The 27,971-nt window shown below is 39.3% G+C and overlaps 2 protein-coding genes and 2 pseudogenes across 2 annotated transcripts; all 4 read left to right on the plus strand.

Moving 5' to 3' along the window:
• Nucleotides 1-1,261: 1,261 nt before the first annotated feature.
• LOC106903527 (uncharacterized) lies at nt 1,262-2,441 on the plus strand (annotated as a pseudogene).
• Nucleotides 2,442-9,267: 6,826 nt separating this feature from the next.
• LOC148155352 (G protein-coupled receptor 4-like) lies at nt 9,268-10,428 on the plus strand. Its single transcript, XM_088012770.1, has 3 exons — nt 9,268-9,456; nt 9,662-9,843; nt 9,933-10,428. The coding sequence occupies exons 1-3, from the start codon at nt 9,268-9,270 to the stop codon at nt 10,426-10,428; spliced, it is 867 nt and encodes a 288-aa protein (XP_087868896.1).
• Nucleotides 10,429-12,645: 2,217 nt separating this feature from the next.
• Nucleotides 12,646-14,270, plus strand: LOC148155353 (uncharacterized; annotated as a pseudogene).
• Nucleotides 14,271-20,751: 6,481 nt separating this feature from the next.
• On the plus strand, nt 20,752-22,391 carry LOC148155354 (G protein-coupled receptor 4-like). Its single transcript, XM_088013455.1, has 3 exons — nt 20,752-20,934; nt 21,557-21,741; nt 21,839-22,391. Exons 1-3 carry the CDS (start codon nt 20,752-20,754, stop codon nt 22,389-22,391), a joined length of 921 nt encoding a protein of 306 aa, XP_087869581.1.
• The last annotated feature ends 5,580 nt before the right edge of the window (nt 22,392-27,971 follow it).

Consider the following 27,971-nt stretch of genomic DNA (forward strand, 5'->3'; position numbering starts at 1 on the left):
TTATGATGTGGGCTTGTTTTTCAGGAGCTGGATTTGACCTATTAGTTCCAGTGAAAGGAACTCTCAATGCGTCAGCATCCCAAGACATTTTGGACAATTTCAGGCTCTCAACTTTTTGGGAAAAGTTTGGAGCTGGCCTCTTCCACTTCCAACATGACTGTGAGGACAAAGCAAGGTCTGTAAAGACATGGATGGAGAGTCTGGAGTGGATGAACTTGACTGGTCTTCACAGAATAATGACCTCAACCTGATAGAACACCTTTGGGATGAATTAGAGTGGAGACTGAGAGTCAGGCTTTCTCGTCCAGCATTAGTGTGTGACCTCACAAATGGAAGAATGATCAAAAATCCCCATAAACACCCCTAAACCTTGTGGACATCGTGGACCAGCATCATATTGAACCCTCTGGATTAGGAATGAGATGTGAGACAAGGCAGGTGAGAGAATACCTGTGGCCATACAGTGTGTGTGCCACAAATGTAAAACTCTACAGAGATAAAATATTCACCTTGTTCCTTTCATGTTAATGGATTATATGGTATTTTGTATCTTTTCACTGTTTAGTTTTCATTCTTTAATTTAACAAGGATTACCCTATTGGTATAAAACATCCTTCCTGTATTAAGTTTTTTAATTATTTCCATTCAGTATTCAGCTCAATAAATATCAAAGTTTCATGTCCTATCTTTTCAAAGACCTCACTGATACCAAATGTGATATTTAATTACTGAGAAAGGAAAGACATTCTGACACAAGATGTTTCCATAGATATGTCAGTTCAAATCATTGACATTTTAAAAGGGTGATGTGGCTTAAAAGAACTTTGAACATAATCAAAAATGTATCCTACTAATGGCACAGTGGAATTACAACAATAATAAATTAGAAATGAAAATGTCAGTGTGTGCGTTTACTGCAGAGGTTCCCGGTTAAAAATATAACCTTTACCTACAAGCCTGTTGCATCACTGTTCATGCCATAAATAAATTATTCTAATGAGTTGAAATAAATATAGAAACTGCAGTATCACAGTTGAAAATGTCTCAATAAAATGTTTGTTCAGAAGAGGACCTGGACTGAAACATGGCTGAAGTAGATCTGTAAAAACTGAATGTTTGGCTTTCTCAGGTCGGATGGTAAATGTTAGGATTTACTAGTTACACTTAAACAGCAATGATCTATATATTCATCATCATTTCTGTTTACAGATACATCAAATTCTGTCATCCTGTCATCAAATTCCTGGTTCAACCCTGAAGGATGGAAGAATTGAACTTCAACATGTCTTGGGAAAACAATTTTAATTACAGCGACATGAACATGAACAGCTCTTATAACCAGACGGATTTCAGCTACGTCCTAATGTGGATAAATTGGATCACCCTTGGCATTGGACTTCCTTTAGTCCTGGTAGTGATGATTGCAGTTTTTTCCCAGGTTAGTACAGTGTTACCTAATTATTCATAATGGATGAGCTATTTGACTGTCAACCTGTTATTTAAACTGTGATTCTCTCTAAGTCTGTCTTGTCCCCTGAAATGACTGGAATATGTGGAATAGGGAACATCCTACATGTCAATAATATCATAGTGTTATTAATATTTTTTCTCTGCTGTGATTCTCATAGGTGAAAAAGGACCAAGGTGCTCCGATCTACATCATCAACCTTCTCATCTCTGATCTCATTCAGCTCTGCTCCAGGACTGTGATAGATCTATTTAGGCCTAATCTATATGAATTTATCGCCTGGTCCATCACGTTATGGTCTATTTGTTAGTGTTGGATTCATGATGTGTGTCTCTTTTGAAAGGTATGTTTAAATGTTTACCTGTCTTCTGTTCTTCACAATCTTCAAACACTAAACATCTCCATCTGTTATTACAGGTATCTGGTCATTGCCAAGCCACTGTGGTACAGATTCAGGAGAAACATCAAGACATATGTGGTGGTCTGCATTGTGGTCTGGATACTTCCTGGTGTTTTTGCGTTATTTGCTTTTCTGTCTCTAAGTGGTGGGATGGCTGTCATCTTCTTCATAGTTTTTCTCCTCCTGCCTTTTCCCTTGTTCATCTTCTTCCTGGTTGGGACTATCAAAGCTCTCTCTGGAGCTCTCAGTGTCCCAGCTAATGAAAAACGACGAATAGCAGCCATTCAGGTTGTGGTGCTGATTAATTACACTCTGCTTTATCTGCCTATCATCATTTTGATTCTGAGTCTCTTTACTGAATTAGGTGCTCAATTCTTCTATATTCTCTTTGCTGTGTCTGTTGTTTGTATTTTTCTTAGTCCTCTTGCAGACACAACTTTGTATTTGTTCATACGGAAAAGCATCATGGATAAGTTTCTGGCTTCAATCTGTTCTTGCAAAATATCTCACAATCTGGAAATGAGCAGCACAGATTATGAAAGCAGAACTACTACAAATACTGAGACTGTTTAAGTTATAATATCTGAAAAACATTTAATAGACTATTGCATGTGTTGCCAAATGAAGGATCACATTGTATTCAAGAATTTTAAAATTTAATGACAAATCACCCACTGAACTTAAAATGTTCACAACTTAAACATATTTAGTTTGACATTTAATTAAATGTATGCAAAGTTTGAATCACACAATATTTAAAGCTTATTTATTTAGATTATAAACATACATTGTGCCTCTACCAAGAGAGCTGAAGCTCCATTCCATCTGACCTTGTCAGACAGTAAAGAGCGTTTTGAGCAGGTCTGTTGGCTTTACCTGTGTGAGCGTTAACATTTCTCTGGGTCTGATGTCTGCTACCTGTGCAGACTGCTGGCTCTCAGTATCCTGCACCGCTCCAAACGGAGCCATGCCTTGAATGACACACAGATGATGTTTGATGCTGATGGCATCTTGAGCAACATTGAGACAAAGTGGCCTTGCTCTGTCCATGACCCTCATGTGGACAGATGAGCTTAAATTCACTGCTAAAATAAGTAAGAGAATGAAATATGAGAGCATGCACCAAGTCAGTGGTTCCCAAAGATTTTCTTCTGGTTCATTGTAGCAAATGACAGATTATCCCTTAATTGGGATGATACATGATGTTTTGTAGTTAGGAGAAGTGGTTAGGAAATCTGCAGCATCTATGCACCACAAATCTGGAATAAACTTCCAGAAAACTGTAAAACACCTGAAACACTGAGTTCCTTTAAATCAAGACTAAAAACACATCTGCTTATAGTTGCTTTAGACCCATAAACACAGGAACATTGACCAACATATTTAATATGTATAGATGAATTTAATCACACTTGACAAAATGTACAGGAAGAAAGAAGAAGAGGAAGAGGAGAGAGTCTGAGGTGAAATTAGGAGACAAAACAGAGGAAGAGGCAGAAGAATCATTATCCAGTTTTCATCGCTCCATCATCATCAGGAAATGGTTTCTGACCCACAACAGGAGGCTGAAGGAGTTCCTAATTCTCTACTTGTTCCTTAACCTAATTGATGAATTTTTCTCAGCATGAATTTGGAAATTATAACATTATGTAATTCCTACAGCACTGCATGTAATTTTCCTTAAGCAGATTGTACTATGTGTCCATCTAATAAACTTGACCGTTTGACTTCAGAGGACTCTGCTGGTCCCTTCAGTCCTTCCAACAGACAATCACAAACATCCACAAATTCATTTCATTTATAATAAACCTTTTAAACATTTTCCTCTGGTCTCATGAAGGCATTTAATTAAGAACATGACACCTGAATGCATTCAGTGTTACTAGCGCTGCTGCATGTTCTGATGGTGCTGAAATTGCACCTGATCTGCCATTTTCATGCTTCTTCCAGGATGCTGTGGGTCAGAGCATGCAGCACATCTAGTCTCATTCAGTTTGCTGCAACTTTTACTGATGTTTCAAATTAGAAATATCACTTTTCAAATTCTGCATTGAATGAATTGTTTTGATATTGAAAATGGTATTGCAGTCATTGCAAAGACAGCACAATAGAAACACTGGGTGCAGGATTTCCAAAGTTAGTCTTTTCAGGTGTGTGTTCGGTCATTTCTGTCCATGGCAGCAATGATCGTCACCCTTAGGACGTCATTTAGAAATTATAGTCCTTTTCCAAAAAAGAGTAATGTGAAAACAAATGGCACTAAGAGGAAGAGATGAAGTCAACGTTTGGTCTAAACCAAACAAGGGGAGCAAACAACTCCTGATGTGAATCACTGAAAAATTTCTAATTTCATTAGCGAGAAATTACACTTTGTCTTCTGATTTCCTTGCGTTGCCATGGCAGATCATGTTATCTACCATCCATTGTGGAGAGTTTTTCATATTTTTTACTCAGAGAAAAACTGAGTCAGAGATGTATTCTTGACTCAGTTAATTGATAGAATAGAAATAAAAAAAAAATTATCTAACAATGGGGACATTTCTGTACAACAGCAGCAAATTAACAGACAATAAGAGCAAACAAACACAAAATTATAATGTAAGAGGAAAATAAAGAATTTAAATAAACTACAGTAAGGGTTGAATTTCAACATACCACTTGTTCTGAAACCAAAAACTAAGTGTACCCACAGTTCCAGGATTCCTGATTCAACCGCTGCCCTGCTCTCTGCCCCAAAGACCCCAATTCTGCTGCAATGGACTTAGTGAATGGACAAAGGTCACTGATTGACTAAGATCAAAGAGTCTAAAGGATAAAGGACTGGATCTTCTTTGTTCCATTTTAGGGGGATTTTTGTCTCAACAAGGCTGGATCCTGACGAAGAACGAAGAAATTTCTGTTGTAAAGGGACATTACATCTGCTGAGTATGAGTCCGACTGCCTCCTAAAGCCTCTTAGAAAATCTAGTGATAGGATAAGAAAGGGATAGATAATGAGGTATTAATCTGACATTTAAAAAGTATTTGATTGCAATCGGTAAATTGTTTGAAATAAGTTGCTATCGTTTAACCCTGCTAAAGCTACTAGTAAAAAATATATATAAAACTTTGTTGACCATTGTGGACATTGAAATTAATTCTGAGCCCGGAATTATTAATGGTTCTTCTGATTATTGTAAAGTCTATGCACATGGTTCTAGGAAAATGGTGGTTCCATAAGTTTCTTTGGCGATGAGTAAATAATCACCTTGGGCTTCGAGCCGAGCCACTAAAGATGATCTAATCTGTAACAAGAGCTGCCGTTAACAAGAGTGATTATTGGAACTACATAATCATGAGCTACTGGGTTAATTGTTCTAATAATTGAAAAGGGTGATAACTTTTGGATTGAAGGCAGTTAGAGATTAGACGAGTTGTCCCACCACCAGGTTAAACTGAATTTATTTTTACTAGACTGTCCATGGAGTAAAAGCCCCAGGAACTAGAGACTTTCCAGACCCTTTAACTGGAGAGCTGGTCAATAGTCAGTCGATGAGAAGTGAGGGTTAGATGGGGCTGGCTATTGCACAATAACAGACAAAACTCACACAAAAACATAATATAAGATACAAATAAAGAATTTAAATAAACTACAGTAAGGGTTGGATTTCAACATACCACCTGTTCTAAGTCCCACAGACCTCAGTAAGTCTTCTCAGAGTATTTGCTTTGTGCTCAGAGCTTCCTGTCCTGGTCTCTAAACGGCGCTCTGGTCAGTGACGTTTCCATCAATCATGACTAAAACTCTGAGTTTTCATGTCTTTTTATTAGAGAAGCTTCCAGTTTTATGGCATCCATGTTTCTCTGGTTTAAGTATTTGTTTGGGCTTCATGTACTCTTCTGTATTTGTTTACAAGTCCTGTCTTAAAGAAATGTGGAAGCAGATATAATCGACTTTGGGGAATTTTTATGCACAGACTGTTCATTGTTTTAGCTGATATGATTTACATGATAGACTTTAATGTAAAGCAAATGCCTGAAGCTCCACCAAGCTGCAGCAGTTTGCATGACATGGAGTTCTGATATTATGGAGTTCTGCCTGCAGCAACTTTTGTTCTGTGTTCCTCAAAATACATGTGTTATTCTAATGTAATGAAATGAATCATGCAAATGAAAATGTAAAGAAGGATATAGATAGAATTATTTCAGTATTTTCTGACATCTACAATATACTGGAGTAATGCTGCAAACCTTCAAAGTTTAACTGTGATTATATGTATCATTTAGGAATGAAAGACAAAATTAAATGGGGATAACAATTCTTTGCAATAGTCTCACATCATTCACATTTCACATCTGATCATATTTGATCTTAGAAACAAACTGCAGTCTATCTAATTGGAAGTTAAATTTATTATCCTACAGAACATTTCTAGATCTCAATTTAAAGAACAATCAGCCAATCAACTTCAGAGGACAACAGAGTTTTCAAAAATCTATAAATAACCATTGGTGAACATAATACTGTTGTTTGAATATGTAACTAGAGATCAAAATATGTTCACATCAAAGCTACAGAATCCATTGAACTTCTGTATGTGTGCATTTTGTCATTAGCTCCTTATTCTACAGTAACCCTGACATTTACAAGGTGGGCTACATTTAACATGATGCTCAGTTTTGATTTGATCATCAAATAAAAAATGCATTTAATGAAGGAGGATCAAGAGAGTCGTGCTACTTAACCATTTAGGAATCAATGTCTGTTTGGGACAAACCCTAAGCAGGTGTGTCCAGATAATATCTCTGATTATCAAACATTTGAATGTCTGCTACTGATATGGTCAGACTTTGGGATGCAGAGAACAAACTTCTGATGAAGCTCTGAAGAAGTCGCTCAAGATTAATGATTAATCTTTAAGGTAAAGAATATTACATTTAATTCTATGCATGCTGAAAATTTGGATATATTTGGTACATCAACATCTCCCAGAGAAACTAAAGTCTTATGAATCAGAGACTTTCTGCTGCTCAAACTAGCAGCTCTGAGTTTGTAACGAGTCTAAAAGCACAAAGCTTTTGGAAACGTTTTATCTCCCACAATCTGTAGTTTTGTATTCTTTCATTTTTGTCATTTTTATAATATACTTGAGGGTAATCTTTTACATTTGATTACTGTCTATTTTAATTTCATGTCTGCAGAAATAAATGAGTAATATTACATTAATAGTAGACATTTCACTAAATACTGTTACTCTTACTAGTGTTTTTTGCAGTTATTTACTACTGAAAATATATTGAAGTAGAGGGTACTAGACCCACCTATGATGGCAGCTTTTAGTTTATAAAAAGTATTAAGACTTTCCAGAAACGTTGGTGTACAAAAACATATTTCAAAAAAGATTAACCTTTTTCTAGTGGTTTTTTTAACGATAAAAAACCCACACTAGAAAACTGTTAAGAATGTAAATAAATAAATATATAAATAAATAAATTATAGTGTAAGTGTAGTTTTACATACCGTTATGTTGAACCGCAGCAGTTCTTGTTATATGGTTCACTACCCCTTGAACGACTCGGCACTGTATGAGCAAAGGGGACAGCAATATCTATCATTCATGCAATACGGAAGAATCTTCTCTCCGTTCCGAAGGTTGCAAATAGAAACGTGGATCTGTTAAAGAAAATAAAAAAACAAAGTTTGAGCATAAAATACACTTCTCAATTATACATTTTATCTACTTTTCTATTTTTATGTAATGGTGCCCTGCAGGGAAATAATTAGCTGTGCTACTGTTGAGAAAATAAATTTAAAATAAGCTAGTTTTAAAAATTAACATGTCTTGATTCAAATGGCCTAATTGTGGTTTTGCATTTAGTAATATATTCTGACTTTTTGACCTTTAATTTACCTGTAGTTCCAGCAGATGGTTTGCTAGGATCGTTTGAACTGCCTTTTGTCAGTGGGAAAACAATACAGTGGAAGTTGTAGCTTTTCACAATCATCTGTGAAAGGCCGTAAACACGGCAGGGGTTTCTGGCTTGAGAGAGGGTCAGAGATAGCTCCTGGTTGGAGGAGCAAAGGTACGCCTTATTTGAATAAATTAAATACAAGAGGATAAAACTTTCTACACAGAAGTAACAAATCAGATTTGCTCTTGCAACTCTCCAAAGATGTCTTTGTACATCTTTGCTTTTCTTTCTTTCTTTTCCAAGTCTGTCAGGTAAATGAATGTATGTCTCTGTTGTTCTGCAGTTTCTGGTGTAAGTTTATACATTGTCTTATATTGGATTAAACTCTGTAATTCTGTGATGTCAACACGCATTGTTGTTTTCCTTGTGGCTACACGAGTCCTGCCGAGAGGACCTGGGATCCAGAGGAAGAGAGAGCCAGACTTTTTCCAAAGTTAACTTATTTAAAAATTTCTTCCTTTACACTACATGCTAAATTTAACCTTACACTCTATGAATTACGAATTTCAATAGTTTACGGCTGTTTATTATATGTTCAACGTCATCTAGAAAAGCGTATTGATTTACCATGTGAAAAAAGTTTTAAGAAGGTAAAAATACCTTTTGCTGACTTTGTGCCTTTTCCATTTTGGCTCGTGTGCCGAACACGTGGAACAATGGAATAACCTCTCAAACTTCTTTCAATCGACATCTCAACCCCGCTTCTTTAAGGTATTTATACTAGCAATTAGGAAAATAGCGCCCCCCTCACTTCCGGAGTGCAATAGTCCCATCTCCAAATAAGGTATGGGACTGACAGTGGTCCGTCCCCGCCCCTTTCTGTTTGCTGCAGCGAGGACCTTCTCCATATTTGAAGTTGCTATCCGGCCGGAGCAGCATATTAACAACTTAATCCTCATATAATCCGTCATGGTTGTTGTTTTTCTTCCCACTTGCGCTTATCAGGACGCAGAATAGTGAGATTTGTTGAGTATCAGTGACGTTCAGTTCGGATGAATGGGACCTGGACGTTAGGTCGCATTTGAATCGGATACGTATTGGATATGGGTCACATTCGTAAAAGAATCTGATCTGTGCTGTTCACACTGCCATGAAAAGATCGAATACAGGTCGCATTACGTCAAAAAAATCGGAGTTGGGTCACTTCAGGCTGCAGTGTGAAAGCATCCTAAGGAAGTCCAGCAGATTGCATCAAGCCATCGACTTGCAGCTTCCACTGTAAAATGCAGAAAGGCTTTCTCAGATTGGAGAGGTGAATATAGACATATAAGGACTCTATGATGGATACATTTGTCCATTTTTACCAGTATATTTTGATGTCAGATTCGATAGTAAATGTTAGGATTTACTGCTTATGCTTAAGCAACAATTACACATGATTTGCACATTTACTATCATTTCTGTTTACAGTTACTCCTGTCATCATATTTCTGGTTCAACACTGAAGGATGGTAGAGTTGAACTTCAACGATACATCACGGGGAAACGGATCCAATCTCAGTGACGAGTCCCACTGTAAAATGGGTAATATTACATTAGATCCTTTGGCTGCAAACATATTAAACTGGATGAATTGGATCACCATTGGCATTGGACTTCCTCTAATTTTCATAGTGATGATTGCAATTGTTTTTCAGGTGAGAACAGCATAATTTTAACCTATTAATTTATAATGAATGAGATATCTGACTATCAGTCTGCGACTTAATCAGTGGTTCTCTATTGTCTCAGGTTGAAGTCTGTCTTGTCCTTAGAAATTACTAAAATTTGTGGAACAGGCAACATCCTACATGTAAAGAATATTTTTATGTCAATATATTTTTTCTCTTGCTTTTCTCTCAGGTGAAAAAGGGTCAAGATGCTCCAGTTTATGTCATCAACCTCCTCATTTCTGATCTCATTCAGCTCGGCATCAGAATCCCAATAGATTTAACCAAACTTGATAAAGCTTTCACATACATGGAAATTGTATATTTTGGTATAATTGTCAGTGTTGGATTCATGATGTGCATCTCCTGTGAAAGGTGTGTTTCCATTTTTACTCCTCTACTGTCTCATATAATCACATCAGTCTGTTCTTAATAACACTAAACATCTCCATCTGTTATTACAGGTATCTGGTTGTTGCCAAGCCGCTGTGGTACAGATTCAGGAGAAACATCAAGACATATGTGGTGGTCTGCATTGGGGTCTGGATACTTCCTCTTCTTCATCCAATACTTGGAAATGTGATTAAGGAGTATGAAATGGGTGTCATCTTCTTCATAGTTTTTCTCCTCCTGCCTTTTCCCTTGTTCATCTTCTTCCTGGTTGGGACTATCAAAGCTCTCTCTGGAGCTCTCAATGTCCCAGCAGATGAAAAACGGCGAATAGCAGCCATTCAGGTTGTGGTGCTGCTTATTTACACTCTGCTTTGTTTGCCCATCATCTTTTTGCTGCTGTATGATATTGAAGCATTGAAATGGAAATTGTCCTGTATTCCCTATGCTGTGGGTTTTGCTGGTGGTTGTCTTATTCCTCTTGCTGACACAATTTTGTATGTATTAATTCGGAAAAGCCTCCTGGATAAGTGTCTGGCTTCACTGTGTTGTAAAATATCTGACAATTAGGAGACGAGCAGCACAGATCATGAAAACAGGATGGCTACAAATATGGAGACAGTTTTTGTTCTGCTGCCTGTTTTGATGCGGAGTGTCCACTATGATCTGCTGCTTCTGGGGAGTATCAACAACAGAGAATGGATTTAAATAATTGGTTTCTCAAAAATGTTTCATTAACAATTTGTTGACTAAATATCTACTAAAAAATGTTAGGGTTAGGTGAGGGAACTGAGACGTCCAAGGAGTCATTGACCCCCTGGACGTAGGTGCACGCTCCACCACGCCCTCCAAGTTCCAACTCACCACCACACTGACATTCCCCAGACTGGTCTGTCAACTTGACTTCAGATAAACATTGGGGAACACGTCACACAATTGGGTTTAAAGTAACCACAATAGAATTAGGCTTTACACAAGAGGGTTTGGGATACACTGCACACTAGGCTTAGGTTAATACATACAGTAGGTTGAAATAAACATGAATTTTCTTTTCTTCTTTCCTTTATTGGCTTTATTGGTATTGGTTCTGTTAGGGTTAGGTTAGAATATGAAACAGTCTAGTTAGCTGTTTCACATTGTAAATATCAGCAATTTGTATTTAGTGCTGTCCATGTAGGGTAATTGACATCTGACAATATTACAGTATATTTCTAAGAATGTATAACTAGAAAGGTTTTCACAATAAATCCCTGTATTTTATATATCTTGTTACTGTAAAAATTATGTGACATTTATATTTATTGAGTTACGGAAATTCCATTTATTTTCTACAGTAATAAAATGCTTGGATGTTATGTTACAGTCTAATTCAATCCAACAACATCATTTCTGATAAACGTCTGGCCCAATGCTGCTTCAGAAAGTCAAAAATTTTTTTTCATAAAGCAGCTTCCAGTCTCTTTCTGTGGTCCATAAAGATCAAAATGTCCTGATTAGAATGTTGATGTAATGTGTTAACTGCATTTGTTTTATCCATCCATTCAGTGCTTGTCTGTGTAGAGTGCAGGGTGACTTGATCATTGGGTGAGAACCAGAGGTAAGGAAATTTCCCATCACATTTGCGATAAACAGACAGAAATGATGCAGAGGATTTGATCCTCTGTTCCCTCCATTCCTTTCTAACAAGGCAACAATTGCTCAAACGGACTCAGATACACATGCAAGTCCATTCTGTTCCAATATTTGGTTATTTGTCTTCCACTAGTTTTTATCCTAACCGTTCTGTTTGTGACACATGGGACATAATTTTGTTTCGATTCTTAACCGCTCTTCTGGTCAGCCTAATCCTAGTTTATTCATTCTGACCCCAGTTTTTATTTGTGTGTTTGGGATTACTGGCCTGCTCTTAAAGTTATATTTCCAATTGTTAAAAATTTAATTTAGTTGGTGATGTGAGCAGAAACAGACATTTAACATTTTTAGACCAGAAGGTCACGAGCTACAGAATATTATACGTCTCATAGGTGTATATATATATATATATATATATATATATATATATATATATATATATATATATATATATATAAATTCCCCTCTCACCCTCAGTGGGTGGTCTCTTTCATCCTCTGAGCTCGGGTCCTCTACCAGAGGCCTGGGAGCTTCAGGTTCTCCTCCAGTATCTTGGCTGTGCCTAGAACTGCACATTTCTGGACTGAGATGTCTGATGTTGTTCCTGGGATCTGTTTGAGCCACTGCTCCAGTTTGGGGGTGACTGCCCCGAGGGCCCCGATGACCACAGGCACCACTGTGGTCTTCACCTTCCAGGCCTTCTCCAGTTCCTCTCTGAGGCCCTGGTATTTCTACAATCGAGAGCTTCGCTTTTTGACTCAGCTCTCTCTTCACCACGACGGACCAGTACAGCGCCCGCTTTACAGCAGACGCTACCCCAATCCACCTGTCGATCTCCCGCTCTCTTCTTCCCTCATTTGTGAACAAGATCCCCAGATCCTCCACTTGAGGCAGGACGACCCCCCCGACCTGGAGAAGGCACTCTACCCATTTCCAGCTCAAGACCATGGCCTCGGATTTGGAGGCACTGAGCCTCATCCTGGCCACTTCACACTCGGCCGCGAACCTCTCCAGCGAGAGCTGCAGATCACGTCCCGATGAAGCCTCATCCGCAAAAAGCAGAGATGCTGTGGTTTTTAATCCTGGGTAAGAGCCGGGGTCGTCAATACTCTGGGAAGCAGTGAGAAAGGTCGGACAAAGGAGCTTCAGAGAAGAATGGATGATAAGCGTTTTCTCCACCAGGGGAAAAGTACAGTGGTCACCGGAGCAAGGTCTCTTGTAGGGTCTTTGACGAGATCCAGGTTCCGATGGGTGGTTCAGATGGAGGGTTCGTTGGAGATGGATGATGAGGGCTGCGGTGGAGGGCGGACAGTTAAGTTCAAGTGAGGAGACTTGAGGACAGAGACCACTAAAGGGGCAGGTGCTCAAAAAAAAAAAAAGGGGACATCTAATCGGATTCTAGGACAGAATAATAACAAAGCCATGCAGCTTTCAGAGTTTAATAAACAATGATAAATTACAAAATTGTGAGATATACAATCACAGTTAAGGAAAATCTCTATATAAAGCATACAACTGTGCATATGTAAGATATTTTATTAGTGATTTCTTTCTGCAGGTCTATTTTGTTATAGGAAAGTATTGCAATATTCAAACCCAATCAGAGCTAAACCACCAGACATATTGTCTTTACAGAATTACACTATTAACAAATCATTTTTCTAACCTATAATGATGATTTATAGTGTACATTTTAAAAACGTGTAAATTGTTGCAAAAAACAAATTTAAATACATGTTTTACACTAAATTGTGTGCAATTTCCCAGGTGTTTTATACAACTATTTAGAAAATGTGGCACAATGACTCCACCACAGCTTCTCTCCAACATCACAAAGTCTCGTGTTTTTTTTTACAAATAAAAAATGTCTCAATGTTTCCACCACAAATTCCTTCCAATATCAAAATGTTTCATGTGTGTTTTTTCTTACAACTATCTACAAATTGGGATTTCCAATAGGTCTGCACACAAATCAGTTGTGCCACTTATCAAAACAGTTTCTGCCTGGAGAAGTGGCAGATCACAGCCTTGCTGCAACCTTAGCTGCAGGGAAAATAACAAAAAGTTATTTTGGACTGCAGAGAGAGCAGATTTACCTGCGCCCCATGTGTTTTTCTTGGCTGAAAACAGCTGACCCGCCTCCTCTTCTGTGTTCCACTGCTCATCCCCCACTCCGCGTTTCTCTCTGCATGCTGTCAGTGTTGTTACGTAAGCCTTTTAAATATGTCACGTGCTTGTACTCTCTACAGCGGGCAGTGACTGAATAGGGTTAAAGGTTAAACATCTCCATCTGTTATTACAGGTATCTGGTCATTACCAAGCTACTGTGGTACAGATTCAGGAGAAACATAAAAACATATGCGGTGGTCTGCATTGGGGTCTAGATGCTTCCTCTTCTTGCTCTACTACTTACTTCTGTGTTTGCTGGTGGTAACATTTACATAGTTTTTCTCCTCCTGCCCGTTCCCTTGTTCATCTTCTTCCTGGTTGGGACTATCAAAGCTCTCTCTGGAGCTCTCAGTGTCCCAGCTAATGAAAAACGACGAATAGCAGCCATTCAGGTTGTGGTGCTGATTAATTACACTCTGCTTTATCTGCCCATCATCATTTTGCTTATGAATTTCTTTGAGGTATTGTATAATGAATTTGCGTACGCTGTAGGATTAGTTTGTATTTTTCTTAGTCCTCTTGCAGACACAATTTTATATTTGTTCAGTTGGAAAAGCATCATGGATAAGTTTCTGGCTTCAATCTGTTCTTGTAAAATACTTAGCAATTAGGAGACAAACAGCACAGATTATGAAAGCAGGACAGGAACACAGTGAGACTGTTTAGGTTTTAAGAGTGATGTCAGTACTTTGTAGCTTGTTTTTTTTTTTTTCTCTCTTGCTCTCGATGAAGGCGGATGCTTTTTGTCCTCTGTCCTTATTCATAACAACAGGATTTCTGATGTTTGGAGCTTGTGGATTCCTGGCTTATCGACAAATTTGTGACGGACTTAGGCAAACTAGTGAACACTCAGACTGTTGGTGTGGACAGAGACGTGGACTCTAAAACTCACTAACTGGAGTTTTAGAGTCTCCAACTTCTCAATCTTGGAGAAGTTGCTAGTTTCAGCTCAGTGGAACGACCAAACTAATTTGGATAATTGGGAACTGAGATGTATCAGAGAAACTTTAGGGAAGATTGAAGTTTATAATCTTCCCGTCCTAAGACATTATGTTTCTGAATTGGCTTTCCCCGTGTGGCCTTGGAAGGGCTGCATATTTCTAATCTCCTTGAAGATATGTAAACATAACGCTCTTCCCTCCTCACCCCCTCCTGTATTGAAGCTGAACGCTCCTAAGGACATTGCTGAATAAACAACACCTTTTTCTGACTTTGCCAGGAGGCTCAGTAACATGGTTTCATGGCCCTGTGACATCACCGCCTTCACTCATATCTTTGTTTTGCCCTTTGTTTTGTCTGAGTGTTGCCACTTGCCCTAATGTGTTCTTTCCTCTTTTTTGTTTTAGGTTGTTAGAAACGGTGGCGTACTCCCTATTTAACCCAGAAAAGGATTATTTTAGTTTATTAGTAATATCAGAAATTCTGGAGTACGCACTATTTAGATCAATATTATACAGCCCAGAAATGGAATCAGAATTAGAATTAGAATAACTATGAACTTTAAAATCCCTTGTCCAGGAGCAGAACTCAACACATTATAATAGTTTAAAACAATTAAATAAATACTAAAATTATATATTATGACAATTAAGTATAAGTAGTCATATAAATAATTATAAAAGTATCAATAAATTGAATTAAAAATAATTTTTATATATTTTCCAACTCCGTTGAAATTTGTCCCTAGTTTTTGTCAACACCGTCAGAAATGAAAAGAATGTAAAAAAAAAAAAATCAGGCATTATTGGGGGGCACCAAAACTTCTGAGGACCCCATGACCTCTTCCTTTCTCTTCCTTTGCTAAGAGGGCTAGTTAGCTCTGGTTAGCTTAAGTTATTCTTTAGTTTTTTCTTCTGTTTTATTCCTAAGTTGCTTGTCACAACCATGATGTCTCAACACCATAACTGACAATTTACAAAAGTTTGATGAAATTTTGTGAAATAAAAGCTTAATTTTGGTATATTGACAATATTTTATGGACCTGACAAGCTTCAGAATAACATCATATAAACTGAGGTAGTTTGGTATTTCGGCAACTCCATCAGAGTTTTTGTGATTCTTTCAGTGATATTGTTGTCAAATCTCACTTAAATGTGCAATTAATTCATTTTAATGTATTTTACATAAATTGCATTACTTCACATGTACCAAGTTGTTCATTTTACTCACTAGTTTGTCACCACCTTCAGTTCTGTGTCAACTCCGTCATGCACTGTCAACTCCGTCAGATGGACTTTTTGCTGTATTTTTGTTTTAAATAATTATTTTGTTTCTTGAGAAGCTTTTGCCTGTAAAAATGAGTAAAAATATCACTAATAGGGTATTTTAAAAAATAATTGTATATTTATTTTTGTCAGATGGTGATGACAAAGTTCTGGTTCAGGTTGATTAGAAATGTAATTTTTAAAATAAATATTGCAAATGGGTGCCTGCACCTTAGCATCTTTACATTTCAAAAACATTATTTGTCATATTTGCATACATAAGGTTGAGAAATAATTTAAAAAAATTGGGGAAAATTAAAACCCATTTTGTCCCTATTATCAAGAATCACTGATATCCAACAAAATTATTTTTGATAAACGTTTGGCTCTGTGGGGATTCCGAAAGTCAAAATATTTTCATTTTCTTTCTGTGGTTCATAAAGATTCAAATATTCTGATTAACTACTTATTAGAATCTTGTGATAATATTTTAACTGCATTTATTTTATCCATCCATTCAGTCCTTGTCTGTAGAGTGAAGGGTGACTTGGTACAACCTGTACAGGTTGTTGGCTTCATTCACACTCAATTTAAAAATACTTAAAATAAGGAAATAAGGAAACCATAACTAAACAAAAGATCATTACAGAAAGCTTTGAAAGTCTGATTATTTAGGTAAAACCAGAGGTAAGATCATTTCCCATCACATTGCATCCCTGAGAGGCAATAAACATATGGAAATAATTTAGAGATTTGAATCTTCTGTTTCCTCCATTCCTTTCCAACAAGGCAGCACTTGTACAACCTGATACAGATACACATGCACTAATTAATAAATATTTGGTTAGATGTGCTTCACAGGTTTGCACACTAACCTTTCTGTTCCTTATAGAATAATCTGCTCTGCAATGATTAAATTTGTGTTCATCATCTGTAATGTTAGATCAGTTTTATTAATTCATTACATATTTTATATTAGTTTATGTTTAATTAAAATTTAAAATAAAAAAAACAGCTTTCAGAACCAGCTTTGACATGTTTGTCATTCATATTGCAGAATGAAATTCTCATCTTACTTTTTATGTTGCATGTCATTAATGCATGTTGTGCCAATTACAACCAGAAATTTACACAACATGATCTTACATTGACTTACATTTCTGAAATGTTACAAATATATCGAGTCTTGACAATCTTTATAACACAGTTTGTGATATAAAGAGGTTATGTAGTTTCATCTCCTGAGACCTGAAGATTTTTTCTGCTCTCCTGGTCACAATATTGTTTGCAGCTGTATGTGTATACATTTATCCAAGGTCATTTTTATGCTTTTTGAAGGCTATAAATGTTTTCATTTTGCAGTCACTTCTGCCAAGAAAAGAATCTGAATGTTCAGAGGACCTGTTGCCAAAATAATATTTTGCAGGTCTTGTTTTGGTGAAATGAGATGCAGAAAAGTGACAAGGTCTGTTATAATTTCAAATCAGGAAATTAAAGACTGACAAGGTGACATTTCAATGTATTTGTAATGTGTTTTAGTTGTTCATAAATACTAATATTTACACACCTTTCATTGAAACTAAAGGTTTCTAATGTTCCACAGAACTATAACTTCTGTGGAACTGACAGCTACACTGGAGGAAGGAACATAAAATATTCAAATATGAAAGGTGTGTGTATCTGGTTATCAGTGGAAACAAACTGCATGTTGTGGTAAATTCTGCAGACTGTCAATGCAGAGAGCAAACCTTCAAACACCAGAGGAGAGAAATCATCTGGAAGAGCCCTGTCAGCTTTCAACGGTAAAAAATATCTATTTATTTCTGTAAACGTTAAAAAGAAGAAATTTGTATCAGGTTTTTTTTAGCACAAAGCAAAAATGTGCAACAATGTTTGCACTTTGTTGTTTGCATTTTTTCTCTGAAACCTTTATGAGTCTAAACTTTTTGATATCCCCTCATGTTTATCAGAACTAACTGATCTTTTTACTGCTAAAAACACAAATCCTGAACCACAGCTGTTGTCAAATTTCATTTTATGGACTTTCAAGTGTTCGTCACTTAAATCATAGAATTTCTCCTGATAAACTCATTCAGTTCTGATAATATAATCAATGGATCAACTTTGGATTGGACATTTCAGCAGCAAGGCAGTTCAAAGACTTTTATATCATAAAAACGCAAAAATACAAAGTCATATAAAACACAATCAAAAATTTAGAAAACCAGTAAACATTACTCATTAAAATGTTGGTCAGTGTATCATTTATTATGTTTCAAAATCAACTCTATTCAGGTGAGTTTTTGTTCTTGATTTAAAGGAGCGTGTTAATATTTTGTGGAGGTTTGTTCCAGATTTGTGGTGCATAGAAGCTGAAAGCTGCTTCTCCAGAACCAGGAGACCTGAGAGGTCTGGAAGGTTCATGCAACAGCAGCAGATCTTTAATGTTAAGATGTTATTTATAAATAAATAAAATGTATTCTTTTAGTGTAAGGACTTTAGAACTGCTGTGATGTGTTCTGTCTTCCTGGCTTTAGTCAGTGGGAGCATGTTGATGTAATGCAGCCAAATCGATTTGTATCCGACTGTGTGGCCACATAAAACACACACTAAGAGTTTTACTGTTCGTTTCTGAGCATGTTCTCCCATTAACTAGTAACAAATACATCACAATATAAATACAGTTAAGAGATGTAAAATTTTAAATATACTTGAAAATCACCAACAAATCTTTACAAAAATAGATTGTTCTATTCCAGTTTACTTCCTGTTTAGATATTTACAATTTAATGTAATAATGACAAATTCATGTGATTCGTTCTCAGGCGATCCATCATTCAAATAAAATTATAAACTGATTTTATTTTCAGAATAGAAATGTATTCATCAAATGAGATTGAGACTTTGAGACTTACAGTCTGGCCTCTATGGGAGTCAATTGATCGCAAAGTTTACTCCAGATAATAATAAATGAACTGAATTTAACTACATTTTAGTCTGTATTGCAGACAGTTACAGTGTATGTTCAGACATATCTGTGGTTAGTGTTTTATTCTTTAGTCAGTTTTGTTTGAAGCTCTTTGTTGAAGAGTACTGGTAAGACGGCAAGCTTTTGATTTGAAAACTTGAGTGGTTTCTGCCTGGTGCAGCAGGACAAACTGGTGTGTTCAAAATCAGGTTTAAATGGTGTTGAAAATATGGTTTCAATCTGGATTAATGAGATTGTTGTTGGTGTTTTTAAAAAGTGCAGCGTATAAGAACGCTTGAATTGGAGCTTATGAAGGCTTTAGCAAAGCAATGCTGCCATATTCTGTTTTACCGTCTCCAGGAGAAAAACGGAGGACATGTATAATATCTGATGCATGTAAAATGATTTATTCAAAATGCCATCGAGAGCCATTCTTAGAAGTGTTGCACTGAGAAGTAGTCACTATAAGCTCGGCGGACCTGCAGTTCCACCAGGAACTTTGTAGAAGTAGACTTAGTGAGAAATAGTTTAGGCACCCAAAATATCTGCCACAGGAGATTAATGCATCTTTCAAATGTGCATAAAAGAATCAAAGCAGCTCTCCAGGTATGTTTTTTTGTGGGGAATAAAACAACATAATATTTTTAAAAAGTTAATTTTACATTAAACCCTCCCACCTATCTCATTTAAATATAGTTTATTGTGTGATTTGAGCCTCTATTTTTGCAGACAAGTGTAATTTAGTCTCTCCTGGTGCTGAGCAGAGAGATCTTTATATTCTGTTTGGGTCATATTTTTCAGGCTGTTCTGTTTCCTCCATACCCAAAGAGAATTCAAACCAAAACATGCAAAATGTCCCTAAGTACACATTTCCCCTGAATTAATTATTTGTTTACAAACCAGAAAAGTTGAGAATTTCTTTGTTTTTATTGTTAGTTTCTCAGGCCAATGGTAAAAAAAAAAAAATACTTGCGTACTGAACCAGAATACAAAAAGAAAGAAAAAAATATTTTCATTCATATTTTCGTGGGCGTGGTAATAAAAGAGACCGGCTTGAATTTACGCTTTAAAGCTTCCATAACTGCCAAATGATAAATAAAAGTAAAGGCAATTGTATTAATATAGCACATTTTTAGCAACAATGCAATACAAAGTGCTTTACACGAATTAAAAGGAAATACAAACAAAATAAACCAAAAGAAAGAGCAAAAGAAGAAAAAACTAATAATGTTGATCCAAAGTAAATAAACTAGATACTCCTACTCAGGGTTGGTAGATACGTATAAGTGAGTTTCCTCTGGTCTACTTCCTTTTCTGTGTTGGACGGATAGGAGTCTAAAAAGTAGTTAAGGTAGTTTTTCTGGATAATAAATTTATGAACTCGCACAAAGTGAAATTCTACATATACTTTGGATTCAAGCTCCCGGTAAAACCAAACTGTATCTCTGAGGTTTCTTCTAGCATGACTGAACCTTCTCAGCGATGCTGAGAAAGTTCAAGTTTCAGGTCCAGGTTGGACCTAAATAAAGTCCAACCTGGACTTTTTTCAGGTTGGATATTCATCGATTGAACTCAGAAAAAAAATGAAGAAAAATATGAAAAATCTGATGATGAAATTTGTCCACTTGTGAATATACTGAATGTATGAATTTATAGGTTTTAACTGTGTCTCTGTCTCAACACTCGAGTCTCTGGACAGCTTGGCTGCGTACTGAGGAAGTGTTCAGCCATTTGACTGAGGTGTGTTGAACCAGCAACATATAAAGGCTGAAGGAGATCAGGGCCAGGTATGGAATTGACGATCCTTGATTACAAATCAATTAGGCATATTTTACACATGTATCTTCATTTCTGTTTACAGTTACTCCTGTCATCAATAATCTGGTTCAACACTGAAGGATGGAAGAGTTGAACTCAAACATGACAGGAGGAAACAGATTCAATAACAGCAACATGAACGGGAACAACAGCTATTATTACTATGACGACACTTCTTACTGTGATTGTTTTTGTTTTGCCAAAACCTTAAATTTGTTGAATCGGATCTCCATTGGCATTGAACTTCTTTTAATTCTTATAGTGATGATTGCAGTTTTTTCACAGGTGAGTACAGTTTAACTTTAGCCTATTTATTTACAATAAATGTGCTATTTGACTAAGAGTTTTCTCTTTAAACTGTGAAAAACTAAAGGTACACCCTTCCATCAAACTTTTGATGGAACAAATTGTGACCTTTGACCCTGATATCCAGTGACCAGAAACCAGATGTCTTGCAGTCAGATATCCTGAAACACTGTTCTGGTTTTAGAGTAGAGAGGAAGTTATGGTTATAAGTCAGGGGAAAAGCCCCTATTGGCTGCAGCTGGACAGAGACCTGCTTCTAACTGTAACCTAGAACAGAGAGTAGAATTATTATACAGTTTTATTAATATGTTTTCATTAAACTAACTGCTTGATGTCTGACTCCCTGACATCCGGTGGCCGGATATACAGTATTCTAATTTCTGGTTTCTGGTCACTGGATGTCAGGGTCAAAGGTCACCTGTCATAAACGTTTGATGGAAGGGTTTACCATTAGATTTTTACTGTGGTTCTCTCTTATCTCAGGTTTAAATCCATCTTGTCCCTAGAAATGACTGGAATGTGCAGAATAGGCAACATTTTAATGTTAATCACACAATAGTATTGTGTCATTAATATTTTCTCTCTGTTTTCTTTCTCACAGGTGAAAAAGGGTCTGGATGCTCCAGTTTATGTCATCAACCTTCTCGTCTCTGATCTCTTTCAGCTCTGCTGCAGAATTCCTTTAGATTTAGCTGACGATAGTGAAGTGAGATTAATCTATTTAAAAATTATACATTTTGGTGTAATGGTCAGTGTCGGATTCATGGTGTGTGTCTCCTGTGAAAGGTGTGTTTCCATGTTTACTCCTCTACTGTCTCATATAATCACATTAATCTGTTCTTCATGACCTTCAGGGACTAAACATCTCCATCTGTTATTACAGGTATCTGATTGTTGCCAAGCCGCTGTGGTACAGATTCAGGAGAAACATCAAGACATATGTGGTGGTCTGCATTGTGGTCTGGATACTTCCACTTTTTTTCCTGCTAAGTGTATTTCTGATCAGTGGTGCAGCAGCTTTCATCTTCTACACAGTTTTTCTCCTCCTGCCCGTTCCCTTGTTGATCTTCTTCCTGGTTGGGACTATCAAAGCTCTCTCTGGAGCTCTCAGTGTCCCAGCAGATGAAAAACGACGAATAGCAGCCATTCAGGTTGTGGTGCTGATTATTTACACTCTGCTTTATTTGCCCATCATCATTTCACTCCTATTTGAGATGAGAGTATTGGATAAAAAATTCTACTTTATTCCCTGTACTGTGGCATTAGCTTGTGGTTGTCTTAGTCCTCTTGCAGACACAACTTTATATTTGCTCAGTCGGAAAACAATCCTGGATAAGTTTCTGGCTTCAATATGTTCTTGTAAAATATCTAACAATCAGGAGACGAGCAGCACAGATCATGAAAGCAGGAATGTAACAAATACTGAGACTGTTTAGGTTTTATTGTATGTTATGATGCAAAAACACCTCCGTTAATTTGCAGTAACTGGAAATCATATTTTCTGGTATGACCACCATCATTTGTTATATTATACAGGAAAACATACATATTTTTACATATCTTATTAAATATATACTCACTAGATTTAAAGTTGTAGAAGTTGTTATAATTCAGTTATTAAACTGTGATACGTTTTCTTACATTGGCATTTTTATTTTCGGTTTTTTTCATGTAAACAGTTTGTTCATGTGTGCTTGTGCATGTATGTCATAATGATGCTCCAAGATGAAGGCATCACCTGAGGCAAAGACAGAATTAAGAGTTTTAATAAAAATTAATTCAAAGATACTGAGAGATTATCACTGAGGAAACAGGAGATGATGACAAATCATCATGGACAGGGAACCAGGAAGTAACATGAAGCAACTGGAAACAATGGCAGAAAACAAGAATGAACTGGAGAATCCAGCAGTGAGAGACGGAGAATGAGGAGATTAAATATTGGGACAATTAAATATTTGGGACAGATGAGAAGTTGTGAGAGGAGAGCAGAAAGGATAAAGGAAGGAGGCTGAAGAACAAGAGAGGAAACTGAGGAGAATGTAAACAAGGTGAAACTCTGACCTCATGAAAAGAAAGAATAGACTAAGATGGAAACAATAAATGAGATCCAGACTGTGGATTAATAAACAAGGAAATAATGAAAAGTCAAAACACAAAATAAACTGTGAGAGAATAATATCATTGATGCCATGCGTGGAAATAAAAGCCACACAGAGTTAACATTCAGAGCTCCACGTCATGCATTTTCAGAATTTATTCTAACATTTATAAGTATAAAATCAAATCAACAACCCAAACACTTCAAACACACTAAAACAGACATTCATTTATCTGAGACAAATAGAAAGAAAGAAGGAAAGACGTTTTTGGAGAATTGCAAAAGCAAATCTATTTTGTTCCTCTGGGACCCATACTTTTATTCAAAAAGGTTTTTCTTTTGTTTTAATTCATGCAATTAAGGCGTGTTGTTCTCCTTGTATGGATAGACCCAGTTTCAAATTACTCTGTTTGGGCAATTTTATTACCTTCTGACCTGTTTGATTTCAGGGCTACAGCGTTTCTCTATCTAGACAAGAGAAACCTATAAGGTCATTTAGAGCAAGCTCTTCTCGTGCCAGTTTGAAATGTGATGTTACTCTAATACCTGGTTGGAACAAAGTCTTTTACCAGAGTTCAACCAAAAGTTAACCTGTCTTAAACCTATTTTATTTATTTGGTTTTATTATATGTTTGGCTCATTTTGTGTTACAAATTTAGCCTGATTTAGACACTACCAGTGCTGTTAATATAGAACTACAGATTAGACTAGTTCAAGTCATGTTAATTTTAACTAAATGGTTTTCTACTAATTACCAGTTATTGTTAGTATTGTGTTGTCATTTTGTTTGTCCTTAAGTTTTCATGTTTCTCTGAGGGAGATGACTTGAGATGTCTCCTCGCTTCCTGTGTGCCAAAGTTAATTTATGACCTGGTTCCTCCCTGATAACAGACATTCTTTTCTGCAGGGCTAACTTAAAGCCCTCTAAGATGTTATCCAAAGGACTCTTGCTTAATCCACTATTTTCACATGTTGTAAGATTTAACTGTATTAAACACTAAGAATATTTATTTTCCTCAACAAAACCTAGAAACTGAACCAACCCAGGATCATAAAGTGCTTCAGTTCTCCTTTTTGGTGCTGAATGGAAGTTTAGTCTGACCAGCATCTAAAAACAATCTTTCTTTTTCTAAAAGTCCTGCTTCCACCTGGGAAGATTTTGTATTTTTTGCTGTTTTTTTACTTATTAAAATGAGTGTTTAAGTCTTTCTGACATGTGGTTTAAATATGTATTTATTGATCTTTGAGGCAAACCATAACATTATACATAATTACGCTACACTATGAAGCAAACAGAAATATAAAATAAAACTGGAATATCACGACTGATTCATTTAACCCAGTTTGTTTGCACCCACAACTGTAAGGTGGATCCTGTATCTATGACATTTTTCATTGAAATAATCTAAAAACTGTTGTGCAAAGTGCAAAGCTTTTCATCATCTCTGATTATAATCAACATATATTTTTGAGTTTGAAGACAAAAATAAGGCAACAAAAGACCACAGAGAGTTAAATGGTTCAGAATTAATCTGTAATAATTTCTCACAACAACAACAACAACAACAATAATAATAATAATAATAATAATCCATCCATCCATCCATCCATCCATCCATCCATCCATCCATCCATCTTCTTCCGCTTATCCGGGATCGGGTCGCGGGGGCAGCAGCTTCAGAAGGGAGGCCCAGACTTCCCTCTCCCCAGCCACTTCTTCCAGCTCCTCCGGGGGAACCCCAAGGCGTTCCCAGGCCAGCCGAGAGACATAGTCCCTCCAGCGTGTCCTGGGTCTTCCTCGGGGCCTCCTCCCGGTGGGACGTGCCCGGAACACCTCACCAGGGAGGCGTCCAGGAGGCATCCTGACCAGATGCCCGAGCCACCTCAACTGGCTCCTCTCGACGTGGAGGAGCAGTGGCTCTACTCTGAGTCCCTCCCGGATGACCGAGCTTCTCACCCTATCTCTAAGGGAGAGCCCAGCCACCCTGCGGAGGAAACCCATTTCGGCCGCTTGTATCCGGGACCTCGTTCTTTCGGTCATGACCCAAAGCTCATGACCATAGATGAGGGTGGGAACGTAGATCGACCGGTAAATCGAGAGCTTCGCTTTTTGACTCAGCTCTCTCTTCACCACGACGGACCGGTACAGCGCCCGCTTCACAGCAGACGCTGCCCCAATCCGCCTGTCGATCTCCCGCTCCCTTCTTCCCTCATTCGTGAACAAGATCCCCAGATACTTAAACTCCTCCACTTGAGGCAGGACGACCCCCCTGACCCGGAGAAGGCACTCTACCCTTTTCCGGCTCAAGACCATGGCCTCGGATTTGGAGGCACTGAGCCTCATCCCAGCCGCTTCACACTCGGCCGCGAACCGCTCCAGTGAGAGCCGCAGATCACGTTCCGATGAAGCCAAAAGGACCACATCATCCGCAAAAAGCAGAGATGCAATCCTAAGGCCACCAAAACGGATCCCCTCAACACCTCGGCTGCGCCTAGAAATTCTGTCCATGAAGGTAATGAACAGAATCGGTGACAAAGAGCAGCCTTGGCGGAGTCCAACTCTCACCGGAAACGAGCCCGACTTACTGCCGGCAATGCGGACCAGACTCTGACACCGGTCGTACAGGGACCTGACAGCCCGTATCAAAGGGCCCGGTACCCTTTACTCCCGGAGAACCTCCCACAAGGCCCCCCTGGGGACACGGTCGAACGCCTTCTCCAAGTCCACAAAACACATGTAGACCGGTTGGGCGAACTCCCATGCACCCTCCAGGACCCTGCTGAGGGTGTAGAGCTGGTCCAGTGTTCCACGACCAGGACGAAAACCACACTGCTCTTCCTGAATCCGAGGTTCGACTATCCGACGGACCCTCCTCTCCAGGACCCCTGAATAGACCTTACCAGGGAGGCTTAAGAGTGTGATCCCCCTGTAATTGGAGCACACCCTCCGGTCCCCCTTTTTAAACAGGGGGACCACCACCCCGGTCTGCCAATCCAGGGGAGCTGCCCCCGATATCCATGCGATATTGCAGAGTCGCGCGAGCCAACGCAACCCTACAACATCCAGAGCCTTAAGGAACTCCGGGCGGATCTCATCCACCCCCGGGGCCCTGCCACCGAGGAGCTTTTTGACCACCTCGGCGACCTCGTCCCCAGAGATTGGAGAACCCAACCCAGAGTCCACAGGCTCAGCTTCCTCAACAGAAGGCATGTTGGTGGGATTGAGGAGGTCTTCGAAGTATTCTGCCCACCGGCCCACAACGTCCCTAGTTGAGGTCAGCAGCACACCATCCCCACTATAAACAGTGTTGGTGCTGCACCGCTTCCCCCTCCTGAGACGCCGGATGGTGGCCCAGAATCGCCTCGAAGCCGTGCGGAAGTCTTTCTCCATGGCCTCTCCGAACTCCTCCCACTCCCGGGTTTTTGCCTCAGCGACCACCCGAGCCGCATGCCGCTTCGCCCGCCGGTACCCATCAGCTGCTTCTGGAGTCCCACAGGCCAAAAAGGTCCGATAGGACTCCTTCTTCAGCTTGACAGCATCCCTCACCGAAGGTGTCCACCAACGGGTTCGAGGGTTGCCGCCGCGACAGGCACCAGCAACCTTGCAGCCGCAGCTCCGATAAGCCGCCTCGGAAATGGAGGCACGGAACATGGTCCATTCAGACTCAATGTCCCCCACCTCCCCCGGAACGTGTTCGAAGTTCTGCCGGAGATGGGAGTTGAAGCTCCGTCTCACAGGGGACTCCGCCAGACGTTCCCAGCAGACCCTCACTACACGTTTGGGCCTGCCAGGTCTGACCGGCTTCCTCCCCCACCACCGGAGCCAACTCACCACCAGGTAGTGGTCAGTGGACAGCTCCGCACCTCTCTTCACCCGAGTGTCCAAGACATACGGCCGCAGATCCGATGAAACGATCGCAAAATCGATCATCGAACTGCGGCCTAGGGTGTCCTGGTGCCAAGTGCACATATGGACACCCTTATGCCTGAACATGGTGTTTGTGATGGACAATCCGTGACGAGCACAGAAGTCCAACAGCAGAACACCACTCGAGTTCAGATCGGGGGGGCCGTTCCTCCCAACCACGCCCTTCCAGGTGTCACTGTCATTGCCCATGTGAGCGTTGAAGTCCCCCAGTAGAACAAGGGAGTCCCCAGGAGGAGCACCCTCCAGTACCCCCTCTAAGGACTCCAAGAAGGATGGGTAATCTGAACTGCTGTTCGGCCCGTAAGCACAGACAACAGTCAGAACCCGTCCCCCCACCCGTAGGCGGAGGGAGGCTACCCTCTCGTTCACCGGGGTAAACCCCAACGTACAGGCGCCAAGATGGGGGGCAACAAATATGCCCACTCCTGCCCGGCGCCTCTCACCGTGGGCAACTCCAGAGTGGAAGTACGTCCAGCCCCTCTCAAGGAGACTGGTTCCAGAACCAGAGCCATGCGTCGAGGTGAGGCCGACTATTTCTAGCCGGAACCTCTCAGCCTCGCACACTAGCTCCGGTTCCTTCCCCACCAGAGAGGTGACATTCCACGTCCCAAGAGCCAGCTTCTGAAGCCGGGGATCAGACCGCCAGGGTCCCCTCCTTCGGCTGCCGCCCGTAGCACAATGCACCCGACCCCTTTGGCCCCTCCTACAGGTGGTGAGCCCGTTGGAAGGGGGACCCACGTCTTCTCTTCGGGCTGAGCCCGGCCGGGCTCCGTGGGTGCAAGCCCGGCCACCAGGCGCTCGCCATCGTGCCCCACCTCCAGGCCTGGCTCCAGAGGGGGTCCCGGTGACCCGCGTCCGGGCGAGGGAAAACCAAGTCCAAAGTTTATATTCATCATAGGGGTCTTCAGGCTGCGCTTTGTCTGGTTCCTCACCTAGGACCTGTCTGCCTTGGGTGACCCTACCAGGGGCATAAAGCCCCAGACAGCA

This window comes from Poecilia mexicana, unplaced genomic scaffold, assembly GCF_051168715.1.
Source record: "Poecilia mexicana isolate PSO_F unplaced genomic scaffold, ASM5116871v1 scaffold_15, whole genome shotgun sequence".
NCBI classification, from domain to species: Eukaryota; Metazoa; Chordata; class Actinopteri; order Cyprinodontiformes; family Poeciliidae; genus Poecilia; species Poecilia mexicana.

What these genes read in the sequence shown, in the direction of transcription:
- LOC148155352 (XM_088012770.1), top strand. Translation starts at nt 9,268, where the DNA reads ATGGTAGAGTTGAACTTCAACGATACATCACGGGGAAACGGATCCAAT. An exon ending in TGATTGCAATTGTTTTTCAG is followed by an intron (nt 9,457 to 9,661) that starts GTGAGAACAGCA and finishes CTTTTCTCTCAG; the next exon opens with GTGAAAAAGGGTCAAGATGC. An exon ending in ATGTGCATCTCCTGTGAAAG is followed by an intron (nt 9,844 to 9,932) that starts GTGTGTTTCCAT and finishes CTGTTATTACAG; the next exon opens with GTATCTGGTTGTTGCCAAGC.
- LOC148155354 (XM_088013455.1), top strand. Translation starts at nt 20,752, where the DNA reads ATGACAGGAGGAAACAGATTCAATAACAGCAACATGAACGGGAACAAC. An exon ending in TGATTGCAGTTTTTTCACAG is followed by an intron (nt 20,935 to 21,556) that starts GTGAGTACAGTT and finishes TCTTTCTCACAG; the next exon opens with GTGAAAAAGGGTCTGGATGC. An exon ending in GTGTGTGTCTCCTGTGAAAG is followed by an intron (nt 21,742 to 21,838) that starts GTGTGTTTCCAT and finishes CTGTTATTACAG; the next exon opens with GTATCTGATTGTTGCCAAGC.